Below are 13,961 nucleotides of genomic sequence, written 5' to 3' on the forward strand. Positions count from 1 at the left end.
AAAAGAGCAAGAGGGTAAGTAATAATATGGGGATGAGGTAGTTGGGTGTGCTATTTACAGATTGGCTGCAAATAGCAAATAGCTGCTCAGACAGCTGATGCTTAAAGTTAGAGAGGGAGATATAAGACTCCAGCTTCAGAAATATGTGCAACTGTGTATAATGAGTGTGTCTGTTTATGAGTGGATGAGTGTGTGTATCACAGGTGGCTGATGGCACCTTAATTGGGAATGATGGACTCATAGTAATGACTGGAACGGAATACTATGGCGTGGCATCAAACATGGTTTCCATGCATTTGATACCATTCCATTCTCTCCATTTCAGGTATCATTATGAGACATTCTCTTCTCACTAGCCTTCTGTTTGTGTATTATGGAGGGAGGCTGGTAAGGGAGTAATTGGTACTGGCATATAGGACATTCCGACGGTGAGGATGAAACAGGGACAGAATCATCTGCAGTCTCCTCTGTAGCTCTCCTCACACCCAGACCGACTGAATATAGGGAGCCACCAGACAGTGCAGCCAGAGCCAGCCACTCAGGGCTATTTCACAAGCTGCTGAGAGCTGTAGCGTGTTGGAAAAACCATATCAGAAGTTTATAAGCAAGTGACCATTCTTGTTTGTTTGACTGCCCGTCATCATGATTGTAAAGTTGACTTGAAAAACACAAGGACTACTAGTTTGACTTTCAGCACAGGGATTATACATTGTTATGTGACTGTAGATATACACAAGGAAAATGTTTGAAATAATGTCTAAATAATGCTTAAATAATGAGTGTTTAGCTGGGATGGTCTATAACTTTTATGTCCTAGAAATCTAGCTTTCCCTGCTGGACTGAGCCTTGATAGCCCATTAAAGGTCGACACTTCCACCTGGTGGTAAGAAAGTGAAACTGCATGCGCTATCTGACAGTTAAGAAAGAAAGGAGGCGGAGCCCTCTGGAATGATGAAAGAAGGTTGTGTTGTCAACAACAGAACGTGGGAAAATTGTAAAATAAAAGACGAGCATTTTAGTGGTGTAAACTGACATCAATTCTAAGGTATGGTTTTCAATATTCATATTTCCTACTCAGTTTGTGGTTCTTGTCAACGTTAAATCAGATATAGCCACAGAGGGAGCTAGCTGTTTACTTTAGCTAGCTAGCTAGTAACTATAGCATCCAATAATCCATCGGTTGCAGCAGCTCGAAAAGAGCTTGCCCGATTGCCTACACAGCACGCATCTATGATCTGTTCCCGGTAAAACATTTAATATCCGACCATGTGGAAAAGTTTGACCCCAGGGAAGCACACACAAATTATTTGACATAGCTACTAAACATTGCTTGGTAACGTAAAGCGAACGTTAGCTAATGTTTTTAGCTAGCTACGTTAACACAGCACCCTAACCAGGGATACTAAACTGTCCGGTGTTTCTAGATGTCTAGTATGAAATATAACCTATAATTAATTACAATATGAGTTAAATCGTTTTCCTTCCAAAAAACAAATTGCAATTATGTAGCGTATCCGGGCCCTGTTGCGGATGTATTTTCGTTGTTTAAAATAGTAGAATATAAAGAGTGTTTAAATTATCCCAAAACAATTTATCCATTCACCTGCAAGTAATGGTTATAAAAAGCGCCATTCCCGTATTGTTTACTGCGTTTCCCGGAATTGGAAGTTGATCCATTTATCAAAAAAATGTCAGCCTGTTTTAAAGGTGAACTATGCAGAAACAAACAGGACTCGGCAAAGCGAGGCTCCACTTGATGGAAAATCTGTCTCCCTCAAGCAGTTGGTGTTTTGTCGCCCACCAAGCAAGGAGTTTTTGTATAGAGATCAATGAGATTGTTGAATTTGATCAACAACAAAAAACAAATGGCTTATTTACTATTTATATCGGAGTGTTCTCACAAGGCTATGCATATTCATGGGATGAGGCTGTTTGGGGGGGAGAGAAGTATCTTGTCAGTATATCCATCATTTTTTGGCAGAAATCGCTCTGCCATTTCCTGGTTGCTAAATTTCTAATAGTTTGCCTGATTTCGGTATATGTGACAAAACAAGCATAGAGAATGTAGAGAATCATTGTACCATCTAAACCATTGTGAAATATATTTTCAATAACTGAAAATATAGTATTTAGAACGGGAAGCATAGACATAGTTCACATAGGACATATCCACCACTTCTTAGACTGTCTTTCAAGGGAATGAGAGGCCTATAAACTCATATTTTCTATTTGAATTTGGTAGGGTTGCCTAAAAAGTTAGATATTGCAGCTTAAAGTAACTGTCCAGTGAAAACATTGTAACACTACAAAATGTGGAAAAAGTCAAGGGGTGTGAATATTTTTTGAAGGCTCTGTAGCTAGCTAACATGGAGTAAATCCATTTTAATTCAAAGCTGCCCAGTTGACCTATTTTGCATACCCCACCATACCATTATACATCCATGTCTTAATCACTGCAAAAATCACATTTGAGATTTATATAATTTAAAAGCTTACAAACGGGGTTGTCAAACTATTTATTTGTCTGTGTGTGTATATTATATATATATATATACACACACACAGTACCAGTCAAAAGTTTGGACACACCTACTCATTCCAGGGTTTTCTTTATATTTACTATTTTCTACATTGTATAATAGTAGTGAAGACATCAAAACTATGAAATAACACATATGGAATCATGTGGTAACCAAAAAAATAAGTGTTAAACACATCAAAATACAGCTTTGCACACTCTTGGCATTCTCTCAACCAGCTTCATGAGGTAGTCGCCTGAATGCATTTCAATTAACAGGTGTGCCTTGTTAAAACTTAATTTGTGGAGTTTCTTTCCTTCTTAAAGTGTTTGAGCCAATCAGTTGTGTTGTGACAAGGTAGGGGTGGTATACAGAAGATAGCCCTAGTTCGTGAAAGACCAAGTCCATATTGGGCTCCCGAGTGGCGCAGCGGTCTAAGGCACTGCATCTCAGTGCTAGAGGCGTCACTACAGACACCCCGGTTCAAATCCAGGCTGTATCATAACCGTCCATTATTGGGAGTCCCATAGGGCGGCACACAATTGGCCCAGCGTCGTCTGGGTTTGGCTGGTGTAGGCCGTCATTGTAAATAAGAATTTGTTCTTAACTGAATAAAATGTATTTATTACCTCAAATAAGCAAAGAGAAACTTCAGTCCATCATTACTTTAAGACATGAAGGTTGCTGCAAAGAAACCACTACTTAAGGACACAAATAATAATAAGAGACTTGCTTGGGCCAAGAAACAGGAGCAATGGACATTAGACCTGTATAAATCTGTCCTTTACACGGAACCCAAACCTGCTGCGCGAGTGCGCTATCGTGCATACATTTATTTTGTCCACCCACACCAAACGCGATCACGACACGCAGGTTAAAATATCAAAACAAACTCTGAACTAATGACATTAATTTGGGGACAGGTCGAAAAGCATTAAACATGTATGGCAATTTAGCTAGTTAGCTTGCACTTGCTAGCTAAYGTTAATTTGTCCTATTTAGCTAGCTTGCTGTTGCTAGCTAATTTGTCCTGGGATATAAACATTGAGTTGTTATTTTACCTGAAATACACAAGGACCTCTACTCCGACAATTAATCCACACATAAAACGGCCAACCGAATCGTTTCTAGTCATCTCTCCTCCTTCCAGGCTTTTTCATCTTTGAACTTATATGGTGATCTCATCTAAACTTTCATAGTATTACCACGACAACCTGCAACAAAGTTCGTCTTTCAATCACCCACGTGGGTATAACCAATGAGGAGATGGCATGTGGGTACCTGTTTCTATAAACCAATGAGGAGATGGGAGAGGCAGGACTTTCAGCGCGATCTGTGTCAGAAATAGGAATGACTTCTATTAGACGCTCGTTGGCACAATAATTGAATAACATGGATTTCTAAATTTGGTCAGCATGTTAGTCTGATGAGTCCAAATTTGAGAGTTTTGGTTTCAACAGGTGAACGGATGATCTTCGCATGGGTAGTTCCCACCTTGGAGGAGGAGGTGTGATTGTCAGGGTGTCCTTTGCTGGTGACACTGTCAGTGATTTATTTAGAATTCAAGGCACACTTAACCAGCATGGCTACCACAGCATTCTGCAGCGATATGCCATCCATCTGGTTTGCGCTTAGTGGGACTATAATTTTTTTTTCAACAGGACAATGACCCAACACACCTCCAGACTATTTGATCAAGAAGGAGAATGATGGAGTGCTGCATCAGATGACCTGGCCTCCACAATCCCCTGACCTCAACCCAATTGAGATGGTTTGGGATGATTTGGACCGCAGAGTGAAGGAAAAGCAGCGAACAAGTTCTCAGCATACGTCGGAACTCCTTCAAGACTGTTGGAAAAGCATTCCAGGTGAAGAGGTTTGAGAGAATGCCAAGAGTGTGCAAAGCTGTCATCAAGGCAAAGGGTGGCTACTTTGAAGAATCTAAAATCTATTTGGATTTTTTAAAACACTTATTTGGCTACTACATGATTCCATATGTGTTATTTCATAGTTTTGATGTCTTCACTATTATTCTGCAATGTAGAAAATAGTAAAACAACTGTTGGAGAAGAAAGTAAAAGTGCAATATGTGCCATGTAAAAAAGCTAACGTTTAAGTTCCTTGCTCAGAAAATGAGAACATATGAAAGCTGGTGGTTCCTTTTAACACGAGTCTTCAATATTCCCAGGTAAGAAGTTTTAGGTTGTAGTTAGTTATTATAGGAATTATAGGACTATTTCTCTCTATACGATTTGTATTTCATATACCTTTGACTATTGGATGTTCTTATAGGCACTTTACTATTGCCAGTGTAACAGTATAGCTTCCGTCCCTCTCCTCGCTCCTACCTGGGCTCGAACCAGGAACACATCGACAACAGCCACCTTCGAAGCAGCGTTACCCATGCAGAGCAAGGGGAACATCTACTCCAAGTCTCAGAGCGAGTGACGTTTGAAACGCTATTAGCGCGCACCCCGCTAACTAGCTAGCCATTTCACATCGGTTATACCAGCCTAATCTCGGGAGTTGATAGGCTTGAAGTCATAAACAGCCGAAGAGCTGCTGGCAAACGCACGAAAGTGCTGTTTGAATGAATGCTTACGAGCCTGCTGGTGCCTACCATCGCTCAGTCAGACTGCTCTATCAAATCATAGACTTAATTATAACATAATAACACACAGAAATACGAGCCTTTGGTCATTAAAATGGTTGAATCCGGAAACTATCATTTCGAAAACAAAACGTTTATTCTTTCAGTGAAATACGGAACCGTTCCGTATTTTATCTAACGGATGGCATCCCTAAGTCGAAATATTGCTGTTACGTTGTACAACCTTCAATGTTATGTCAAGTATTATGTACAATTCTGGCAAATTAATTACGGCCTTTGTTAGGAATAAATGGACTTCACACAGTTCGCAATTAGCCAGGCGGCCCAAACTGCTGCATATACCCTGACTGCTTGCACGGAACGCAAGAGAAGTGACACAATTTGCCTAGTTATAAGAAATTCATGTTAGCAGGCAATATTAACTAAATATGCAGGTTTAAAAATATATACTTCTGTATAGATTTTAAAGAAAGGCATTGATGTTTATGGTTAGGTACATTGGTGCAACGACAGTGCTTTTTTCGCAAATGCGCTTGTTAAATCATCACCCGTTTGTCGAAGTAGGCTGTGATTCAATGAGAAATTAACAGGCGAGGCATCGATTATATGCACCGCAGGACACGCTAGATAAACTAGTAATATCATCAACCATGTGCAGTTAACTAGTGATTATGTTAAGATTGATAATTTTTTTATAAGATAAGTTTAATGCTAGCTAGCAACTTACCTTGGCTTCTTGCTGCCCTCGTGTAACAGGTAGTCAGCCTGCCACGCAGGCTCCTCATGGAGTGCAATGTAAGGCCGGTGGTTAGAGCGTTGGACTAGTAACCGGAAGGTTGCAAAAACGAATCCCCGAGCTGACAAGGTAAAAATCTGTCGTGCTGCCCCTGAACAAGGCAGTTAACCCACCGTTCCTAGGCCGTCATTGAAAATAAGAATGTGTTCTTAACTGACTTGTCTAGTTAAATAAAGGTGTAAAAAAAAAATCTGGCAAATTGGTGTCCAAAAATACCGATTGTTATGAAAACTTGAAATCGGCCCTAATTAATTGGCCATTCCGATTAATCGGTCGACCTCTAATATATATATATATATATTAGAAAATATAAAATATATATAAAAATAAATAACAGAATAGTTTGACAACACTGTAAGATTTTCAATTATATAAAACTCAACCGTTTATCTTTTCCAGTGCTGAAGACATGAATGTCTCATGGTATGGTGGGGTATGCAAAATGGGTCAATTTGAGCACCTTTATCTCCTGAATGTTTTGGCATTCATGTCCAAAAACAATCTTTCTGACCACTTCTTCCATGGGAAAACATGTATGCAAAGTTTTGTTTAAATTAAAAGGGATGCTGTGAAAAAGTGATTAAATTCAAATGCATTTACCCTACGCATAGTCTTTGGATGTGCCCACATTCTCTGTCCATGATGTCCCGTATTGATTTGAGTTTTTTTACTGTTCCATTAGTTTAAGCAATTTTCCAACCTTTGTCCACAGTGATTTTGGCTTATTGACACAGAGGGGACCATGGGGAACACTAACACCGGTATGGGTACTGGACACAGGCGGGACAGCCGCGCCAAGGAGGGCGACAGGCCTAAAATCCTTATGGACAGTCCAGAGGATGCTGATATGTTCCATGGAGAGGACATCAAGGTCAGTTTTACAGGAGTGAACCTCTGTAATTATGTAGGGTGTCCAACCACTCTGCCCCAGAGAAAACGTGCTTTGGTGATAAAATGTAACTTCCTTATGTTTATAAAATACATTTTACCAAGACAAATATGATTATTCATGTTCTGAATCGTTCAAGTGGGGTCGTTCTCTATCATATCATTAACATTCTATCCAAAAAGACAGATTTCGTAACCTAATACATCCGATAATAAGCACCGAGCTCTGTTGACAGTGGTGCAGGTTTCTCGTAACAACTGTTGAGGATTTTACATTTTGTGGTCGTCGTCTTCAAAGTTATTTCAGTGGGTCTTAAAAAGCTAATTTAGCATGACATGAGCTGAATGAAATGTAAAAGGCTTTGAAAATAAAAAGCTGGGTATAAGCTCAGTGCTCTGTTGACATTTCACAGAGAGACGCTTGTTTTTGTGAGAAATATTCGAAAAAGAACGTGAATCTTAAATAAAATACTACATATCATGTGTCCTATCCATCTTACCTCTATTGTTTTATGTTTTGTGGATTGTCAGGTAGACAGTAGCCTTAATTCTTGCACAGAATCCCGCCTAGCTGACTTGATGCCATTTTTCCAGATTTATTACCACTTTTTTTCTCTGTCCTCCATTTAGTCACCCTGTAGGATGCCAAACTAATTCTGTCTGTCCTTCAAGGGTAAAAACTTCAATAACTTTTGAATGGATTATGATGGAGACATTAGGTTTGGACCATTGGTTTTCTTAGAGGATTATCTACAGTATTAACATAGTATTTTACCCATTGGTCAAAACACACACAGAGAGACTTGTCTCTCCCTCTTCCCTTGTCTCCTAGGCTCCACTAGAGAAAGAGGAGTACCTTGCATGGCGGCAGGACCTGGAGGCTGATAAAGGGCCCACACTGGACCGCCCCACTGTGTTCCGCTGGACTGGAAGCGGAAAGGAAGTCTTTCTGTCCGGATCCTTCAACAACTGGGCCAACAAGATCCCCCTAACCAGGAGGTGGGTTAGCAGCCATGAGAAGGGCATCATACTTATAACACTATTGTTGACCTGCCTTTGGTGCAATTCACACAGTTTTGTGAGTGAGTATATACTGAATGTACAAAACATTAGGAACACCTGCTCTTTCCATGACATCGATTGACCAGGTGAAAGCTATGATCCCTTATTGATGTCATCTGTCAAATCCACTTCAATCAGTGTAGATGAAGACCGGTTATCTTCTTGACGCACGGATCCCTTTAGCGGGATCATTTTCATCAACAACCGCTTAATTGCAGAGCGCCAAATTCAAAACAATTGCAAAAAATATTTATATTCATGAAATCACAAGTGCAATATAGCAAAACACAGCTTAGCTTGTTGTTAATCCACCTGTCGTGTCAGATTTTGAAAATATGCTTTACAGCGAAAGCAATCCGAGTTTATCGATCACTAGAATAAACATTAAGAACACCTAGCAGCCATGTAGATTGGTCACGAAAGCCAGAAAAGCAATAAAATTAATCGCTTACCTTTGATGATCTTCGGATGTTTGCACTCACGAGACTTCCAGTTACACAATAAATGTTCCTTTTGTTTGATAAAGATTTTTTTTATATAAAAAAAACTAAATTTGTTTGGCGCGTTATGTTCAGTATTCCACAGCCTTAGGCAAGTCATCAAGGCTTGACGAAAATTCCATATAGTATGCGTAAAGGTCGTAGAAACATGTCAAACGTTTTTAATAATCAATCCTCAGGTTGTTTTTAACATCAATAATTGATAATATTTCAACCGGACTGTAAACTATTCAATACTGGAGAGAAAGAAAATGTTGAGCAACCATTGTCGCGCGCAAGAACTAAGGGAGGGACATCCGTCTATCCACTGACGCGTTTTGATAAATCTCGCTTATTTTTCAAAATAAAAGCTTGAAACTATGTCTAAAGACTTTTCACACCCTGAGGAAGCCACAGGAAAAGGAATCTGGTTGATATCCCTTTAAATGAACGAAAGGCAGGCAATGGAACAGTGATTTTTCAAAATAGAAGTCACTTCCGGGTTGGATTTCCTCAGGTTTTCGCCTGCGAAATCAGTTCTGTTATACTCACAGACAATATTTTGACAGTTTTGGAAACTTTAGAGTGTTTTCTATCCTACTCTGTCAATTATATGCATATTCTAGTATCTGGACCTGAGAAATAGGCAGCTTACAATGGGAATGTTATTTTTCCAAACATAAAAATTCTGCCCCCTAGCTTCAAGAGGTTATAGAAGGATTTTTAAGGTTTGAGACAATTGAGACATGGATTGTGTATGTGTGCCATTCAGAGGGTGAATGGGCAAGACAAAAGATTTAAGTGCCTTTTGAACGCGGTATGTTAGTAGGTGCAAGGCGCACTGGTTTTAGTCTGTCAAGAACTGAAACACTGCTGGGTTTTTCACGCTCAACAGTTTCCTGTGTTAATCAAGAATTGTCCACCACCCAAAGGACATCCAGCCAACTTGACAGAACTGTGGGATGCATTGGAGTCAACATTGGCCAGTACCCCTGTGGAACACTTTCGACACCTTGTAAAAGGGGGTGTAACTCAATATTAGGAAGGTGTTCCTAATGTTTTATACACTCAGTGTATACTGTATGTATGCCCTTACTGTTTATTTTATTTTAAGGGGGTAGATCAGCTTTAAAATTACAGATAGATTGTGGTCAGGTGATTGTGGAGGCCAGTTCATCGTATGCAGCACTGCATCACTCTCCTTCTTGGTCAAATAGCCCTTACACAGCCTGGAGGTGTGTTGGAATATTGTCCTGTTAAAAAACAAATGATAGTCCCACTAAGCGCAAACCAGATGGGATGGTGTATCGCTGCAGAATTCTGTGGTAGCCATGCTGGTTAAGTGTGCCTTGAATTCTAAATAAATCATGACAGTGTCACCAGCAAAGCACCCCCACACCATCACACCTCCTCCATGCTTCACGGTGGGAACCACACATGCAGAGATCATCCATTCACCTACTCTGCAACTCACAAAGACACAGCGGTTGGAACCAGAAATCTCAAATTTGGACTCATCAGACCAAAGGACAGATTTCCACCGGTCTAATGTCCATTGCTCGTGTTTCTTGGCCCAAGAAATTATCTTCTTATTGGTGTCCTTTAATAGTGGTTTCTTAGCAGCAATTAGACCATGAAGGCCTGATTCACGCTGTCTCCTCTGAACAGTTGATGTTGAGATGTGTCTGTTACTTGAACTCTGTGAAGCATTTATTACCTCTGCAGCAGAGGTAACTCTGGGTCTTCCTTTCCTGTGGCAGTCCTCATGAGAGCCAGTATCATCATAGCGCTTGATGGTTTTTGCGACTGAACTTGCAGGATCTTTAAAAGTTCTTTGAATTTTCCAGATTGACTGACCATCATGTCTTAAAGTAATGATGGACTGTCGTTTCTCTTTGCTTATTTGAGCTGTTCTTTCCATAATATGGACTTTTACCAAATAGGGTTATCTTCTGTATACCACCCCTAACTTGTCACAACACAACTTATTGGCTCAAACGCATTAAGAAGGAAAAATATTTCACAAATAAACTTTAACAAGGCACACCTGTTAATTGAAATGCATTTCAGGTGACTACCTCATGAAGCTGGTTGAGAGACAATTTGATTTGAATTCTTCAGCCATACCTGAGACCAAAAACAAGCTACATATGGACAGTACCAAAACATATGATCTGATGATTCTGTCTATTCCCAGAGCTGGGATGGTTGTATCCCCCATACATATAACATTATATATGTTGCAAGAGTTTTGTAAAATCATTTAAATTGAATAACTCTTAGGTTTTGAATCCAGCATCCTTTTGTGTATCAGTTCATAAACCATGTGCCATGGAATCGGTACGTCGAAAATCTCTTCCCAACTATTTTGCAATCTATACAACACAGCTGTCAATTCTTTGGTCCTTAAATGAAACTAGTATACATTTTATTTATAGCAGTTTTCTTTAACCAATTATGGTCTTCAGGGCCGACAGACAAGTCCCTTAATTTCTCCCCCTTTCACTTTCCTCCTCCATTTTTGTGGTAATGCTGCAATCAGTTGGTTGTAATTTTGGACAGAGCAGACATTTCCATATTTAAAAAAATTAAATTAAAATAAATTAGTATATTTGAGTTTAACTATATCTGTTGTAATATTTGTTCTGTCTTTTCTGGTGGATTAAAGTGAAATTGCAACCAACTTTCTATGGCTTGTTCTAAAAATAGTGATATTTTGGAAATTATTTCATTTTTAAACAAGTGAGAGGTTGTAATCTGAATCAAGGGAAAAGGGCCATTCTTGAACACTGGGTGAGCCATTCTTACCTATCTGCTAGAGAACCAGTTTGGATTTATGTATAGTTTTTGTATGAATGAAGACCTTTAGTGAGAGGTCTAATGCTTTAATATTTAATCATTTCTGCCCCCGAATTCATAACGCTTAATGTTAGTTTGTTCTCTATTTCAGTCAGAACAACTTTGTGGCAATTGTGGATCTGCCTGAAGGGGAGCATCAGTATAAGTTCTATGTGGACGGAACGTGGACCCATGACCCAGCTGAGGTGAGCAGCGTGTTTTTGGGACCAGAACGACCTCTGTTTTACATGTTGTAATGGCTTTATAGGAACAACTGTCTACTCAGCTATTTACACAGGCATACGGGAGTGAATGATGTTTATGAGTTCTCTGTTTGATTGCTGGTTTTGTGGTCCGCCAGCCTGTTGTAACCAACCAGCTAGGCACAGTCAACAATGTCATCCAAGTGAAGAAGACTGACTTTGAGGTGTTTGATGCACTTATGGTGGACTCACAGAAATGCTCTGATATGTCAGGTCAGTGTCAAGGTCAGTATCCATAACGTGTTCATCCATTCAAGTTATGCTACTGTATTGGAAAATGTCTCCATGGTGTTAGAAAGTTAGATTTCAACTTGCAATAGCAAAATATTAACTAGACAAATCTTGGTGTTCGCTCTCCCATTGTATTTATTAACTTGGCCCTCCTCCCATCTGTTTGTGAGTTAGACCTGTCCAGCTCCCCTCCCGGACCGTACCATCAGGACCCTTACATACCCAAGCAGGAAGAAAAGTTCAAGTCTCCGCCCATTCTCCCACCTCACTTGCTACAGGTCATCCTAAACAAGGACACAGGAATCTCTGTGAGTACAAGACGCTAACAACTGAATCCAAACCCTCATGGGAATATCAATGATGAAGACATGAGAGCTATTCATGTCATTGACAGTAATGTGCATGCACTGGAGTAAGATGTATTCTCTCTCCCTCTTCAGTGTGACCCTGCATTGCTCCCAGAACCCAACCATGTCATGCTCAATCACCTCTACGCCTTGTCCATCAAGGTAAGACCACAGGGAGATCAGAAAGATTAAATCAAAGCCATGGAGCCTTAGTAGATTGATTCAACGTCTGCAAGAGGTAACAGAAGGACTCCCAGAAGAGTTGCTTTTGGAGAGGTGAAGGGAAATGTCAAGTATGTGCTAATGGAGTTGTATATTTCTCTCTCTCTCTCCTCTCAGGATGGTGTGATGGTGCTTAGTGCGACTCATCGCTACAAGAAGAAGTATGTCACCACCCTGCTGTATAAGCCGATCTGACCAGAGGTCTATGGCGTCTCTGCCTTTGCACCGCAGACACCACAGCTTCTCACAGCACAGCCTCCAGCATTACACCTGTACATATCTCAGTTTTGAATTATTTCTATCACCCCAATCCTCCTCAGTCTGCCTTTCCTCTTGTTCAATGACTGCCATCCCATTTGCTGATCGCCAACCTTGCTTTGTTATAGACATAGAGGAGTACTAGGTAGCAGAATAGTTACGCATAGGAAGGATAGAGACGTTTTGGGGGTGGTGGTGAATTCTGACTGATAATACGTAAGGGTTGTGTTGTGGCCTGTGCTTGATGGCAGGAGGTCCCTTCATCAGACAAGAACAGGAAATAGTAGAACAGGAAGTAGTAGGTAAGATGCAGTATCATGGAAAACCATATAGTGTTTGATTTTGGATGGATGCCCCAGTGTTGCTGTACAGTAGTAATAATCATTGATTTTGCCAGTGGAGATTTTTTCCTGCCTTTTTATTGTGATTTTCTCTCCAGCCTCTGTTACTTGCCATTTGGCCAGTGTGCCTGGCCTTTGGATCATTATGCTTCACCAGCTATATCAGTTTGCGTATCAGTGCACATGTTTTATTTAAATAGTAGTAAGTTAAGTAATCATTAGATAGTGCTGTGTATATTTTCTAAATGACTATATATGGTCAAAACACCTCCCCTACATGTGAATCCAAGGGACCAACTCAGTGGGGTGACAGACAAGCAGAGTTGGAGATGGATTAATGAGGCTGAAGCTCCTTTGACATCCTTGTTAATGTAACCCTCTTGGACCATGATGTGTACATTTTTCTCCTTTGTTTCCAGATTTCTATCCCAATAAAGATAATTGATTTTATAGCATTCTTATTGTGTGGTATCTCTGAAATAAAGGGTTTACCAGCATGGATAGGAATACAACTCTTGTAGATGGGCATAGCCCCTTGACTATCAATTTGAGTGTCACATATGGAAGATCTAATCAAAATGTATTCCTCCCCTTTGTTTGATTTGATTTTCACAGTATTCGTTGAACCAAAATATTGTGAATCTATTGAAGTGTTATATTAGTATTCTTTCATGTTCAAGTAATAGGTAACATGTTGTTGGGGCATGGCCCTATTAATCCTAGGAGAAGGAGCCAGATGGCATTCTAAAAGTGTGAAGACGGCAATATGTCTGAAAAAAAAGAAGAAATTCCCCAATGCAATATGAACATTTCTTTCCTGGACATGTTTTGGGGTGAAAAGGATAGAGACCTTGAAGAGAGTGATGGCAGGAGTACACACAGCACCACTTTCCAGACACATATTTCTCACCATGTCTTTCCCCATACAACCACAACATATATGTTTAATCTACATGAGTATAAATGTGTGATTTTGATGTATTGTTGCATCAATAAAAAAAAAAAACACAAAGCATTTGGTCAACTAGTAATGTAATTCTTTGGTTTGCCCTGAGCTCAATTGCAGTGAAAGTTGTCATATGTTTGGTGGAAATTCAACAACGTTA

General features: G+C 39.9%; 1 protein-coding gene across 3 annotated transcripts; it reads left to right on the forward strand.

Annotated features, from left to right (window-relative positions):
- The first annotated feature begins 918 nt into the window (after positions 1–918).
- Positions 919–13,305, forward strand: prkab1a (protein kinase, AMP-activated, beta 1 non-catalytic subunit, a). Of its 3 annotated transcripts, XM_070441881.1 has the most exons (9): positions 920–1,045; positions 4,181–4,387; positions 6,639–6,797; positions 7,647–7,813; positions 11,306–11,399; positions 11,555–11,681; positions 11,862–11,995; positions 12,128–12,196; positions 12,374–13,305. In XM_070441881.1, the coding sequence occupies exons 3-9, from the start codon at positions 6,669–6,671 to the stop codon at positions 12,449–12,451; spliced, it is 798 nt and encodes a 265-aa protein (XP_070297982.1). In that variant the 5' UTR covers positions 920–1,045; positions 4,181–4,387; positions 6,639–6,668; the 3' UTR covers positions 12,452–13,305. The 3 variants fall into 3 exon arrangements, with proteins under 3 accessions (XP_023839659.1, XP_070297982.1, XP_023839656.1); XM_023983891.2 differs by lacking the exon at positions 4,181–4,387 and having other exon boundaries at positions 919–1,045; positions 11,555–11,669; XM_023983888.2 differs by lacking the exon at positions 4,181–4,387.
- The last annotated feature ends 656 nt before the right edge of the window (positions 13,306–13,961 follow it).

The sequence above is a fragment of the Salvelinus sp. IW2-2015 genome, linkage group LG4q.1:29, assembly GCF_002910315.2.
Source record: "Salvelinus sp. IW2-2015 linkage group LG4q.1:29, ASM291031v2, whole genome shotgun sequence".
NCBI classification, from domain to species: domain Eukaryota; kingdom Metazoa; phylum Chordata; class Actinopteri; order Salmoniformes; family Salmonidae; genus Salvelinus; species Salvelinus sp. IW2-2015.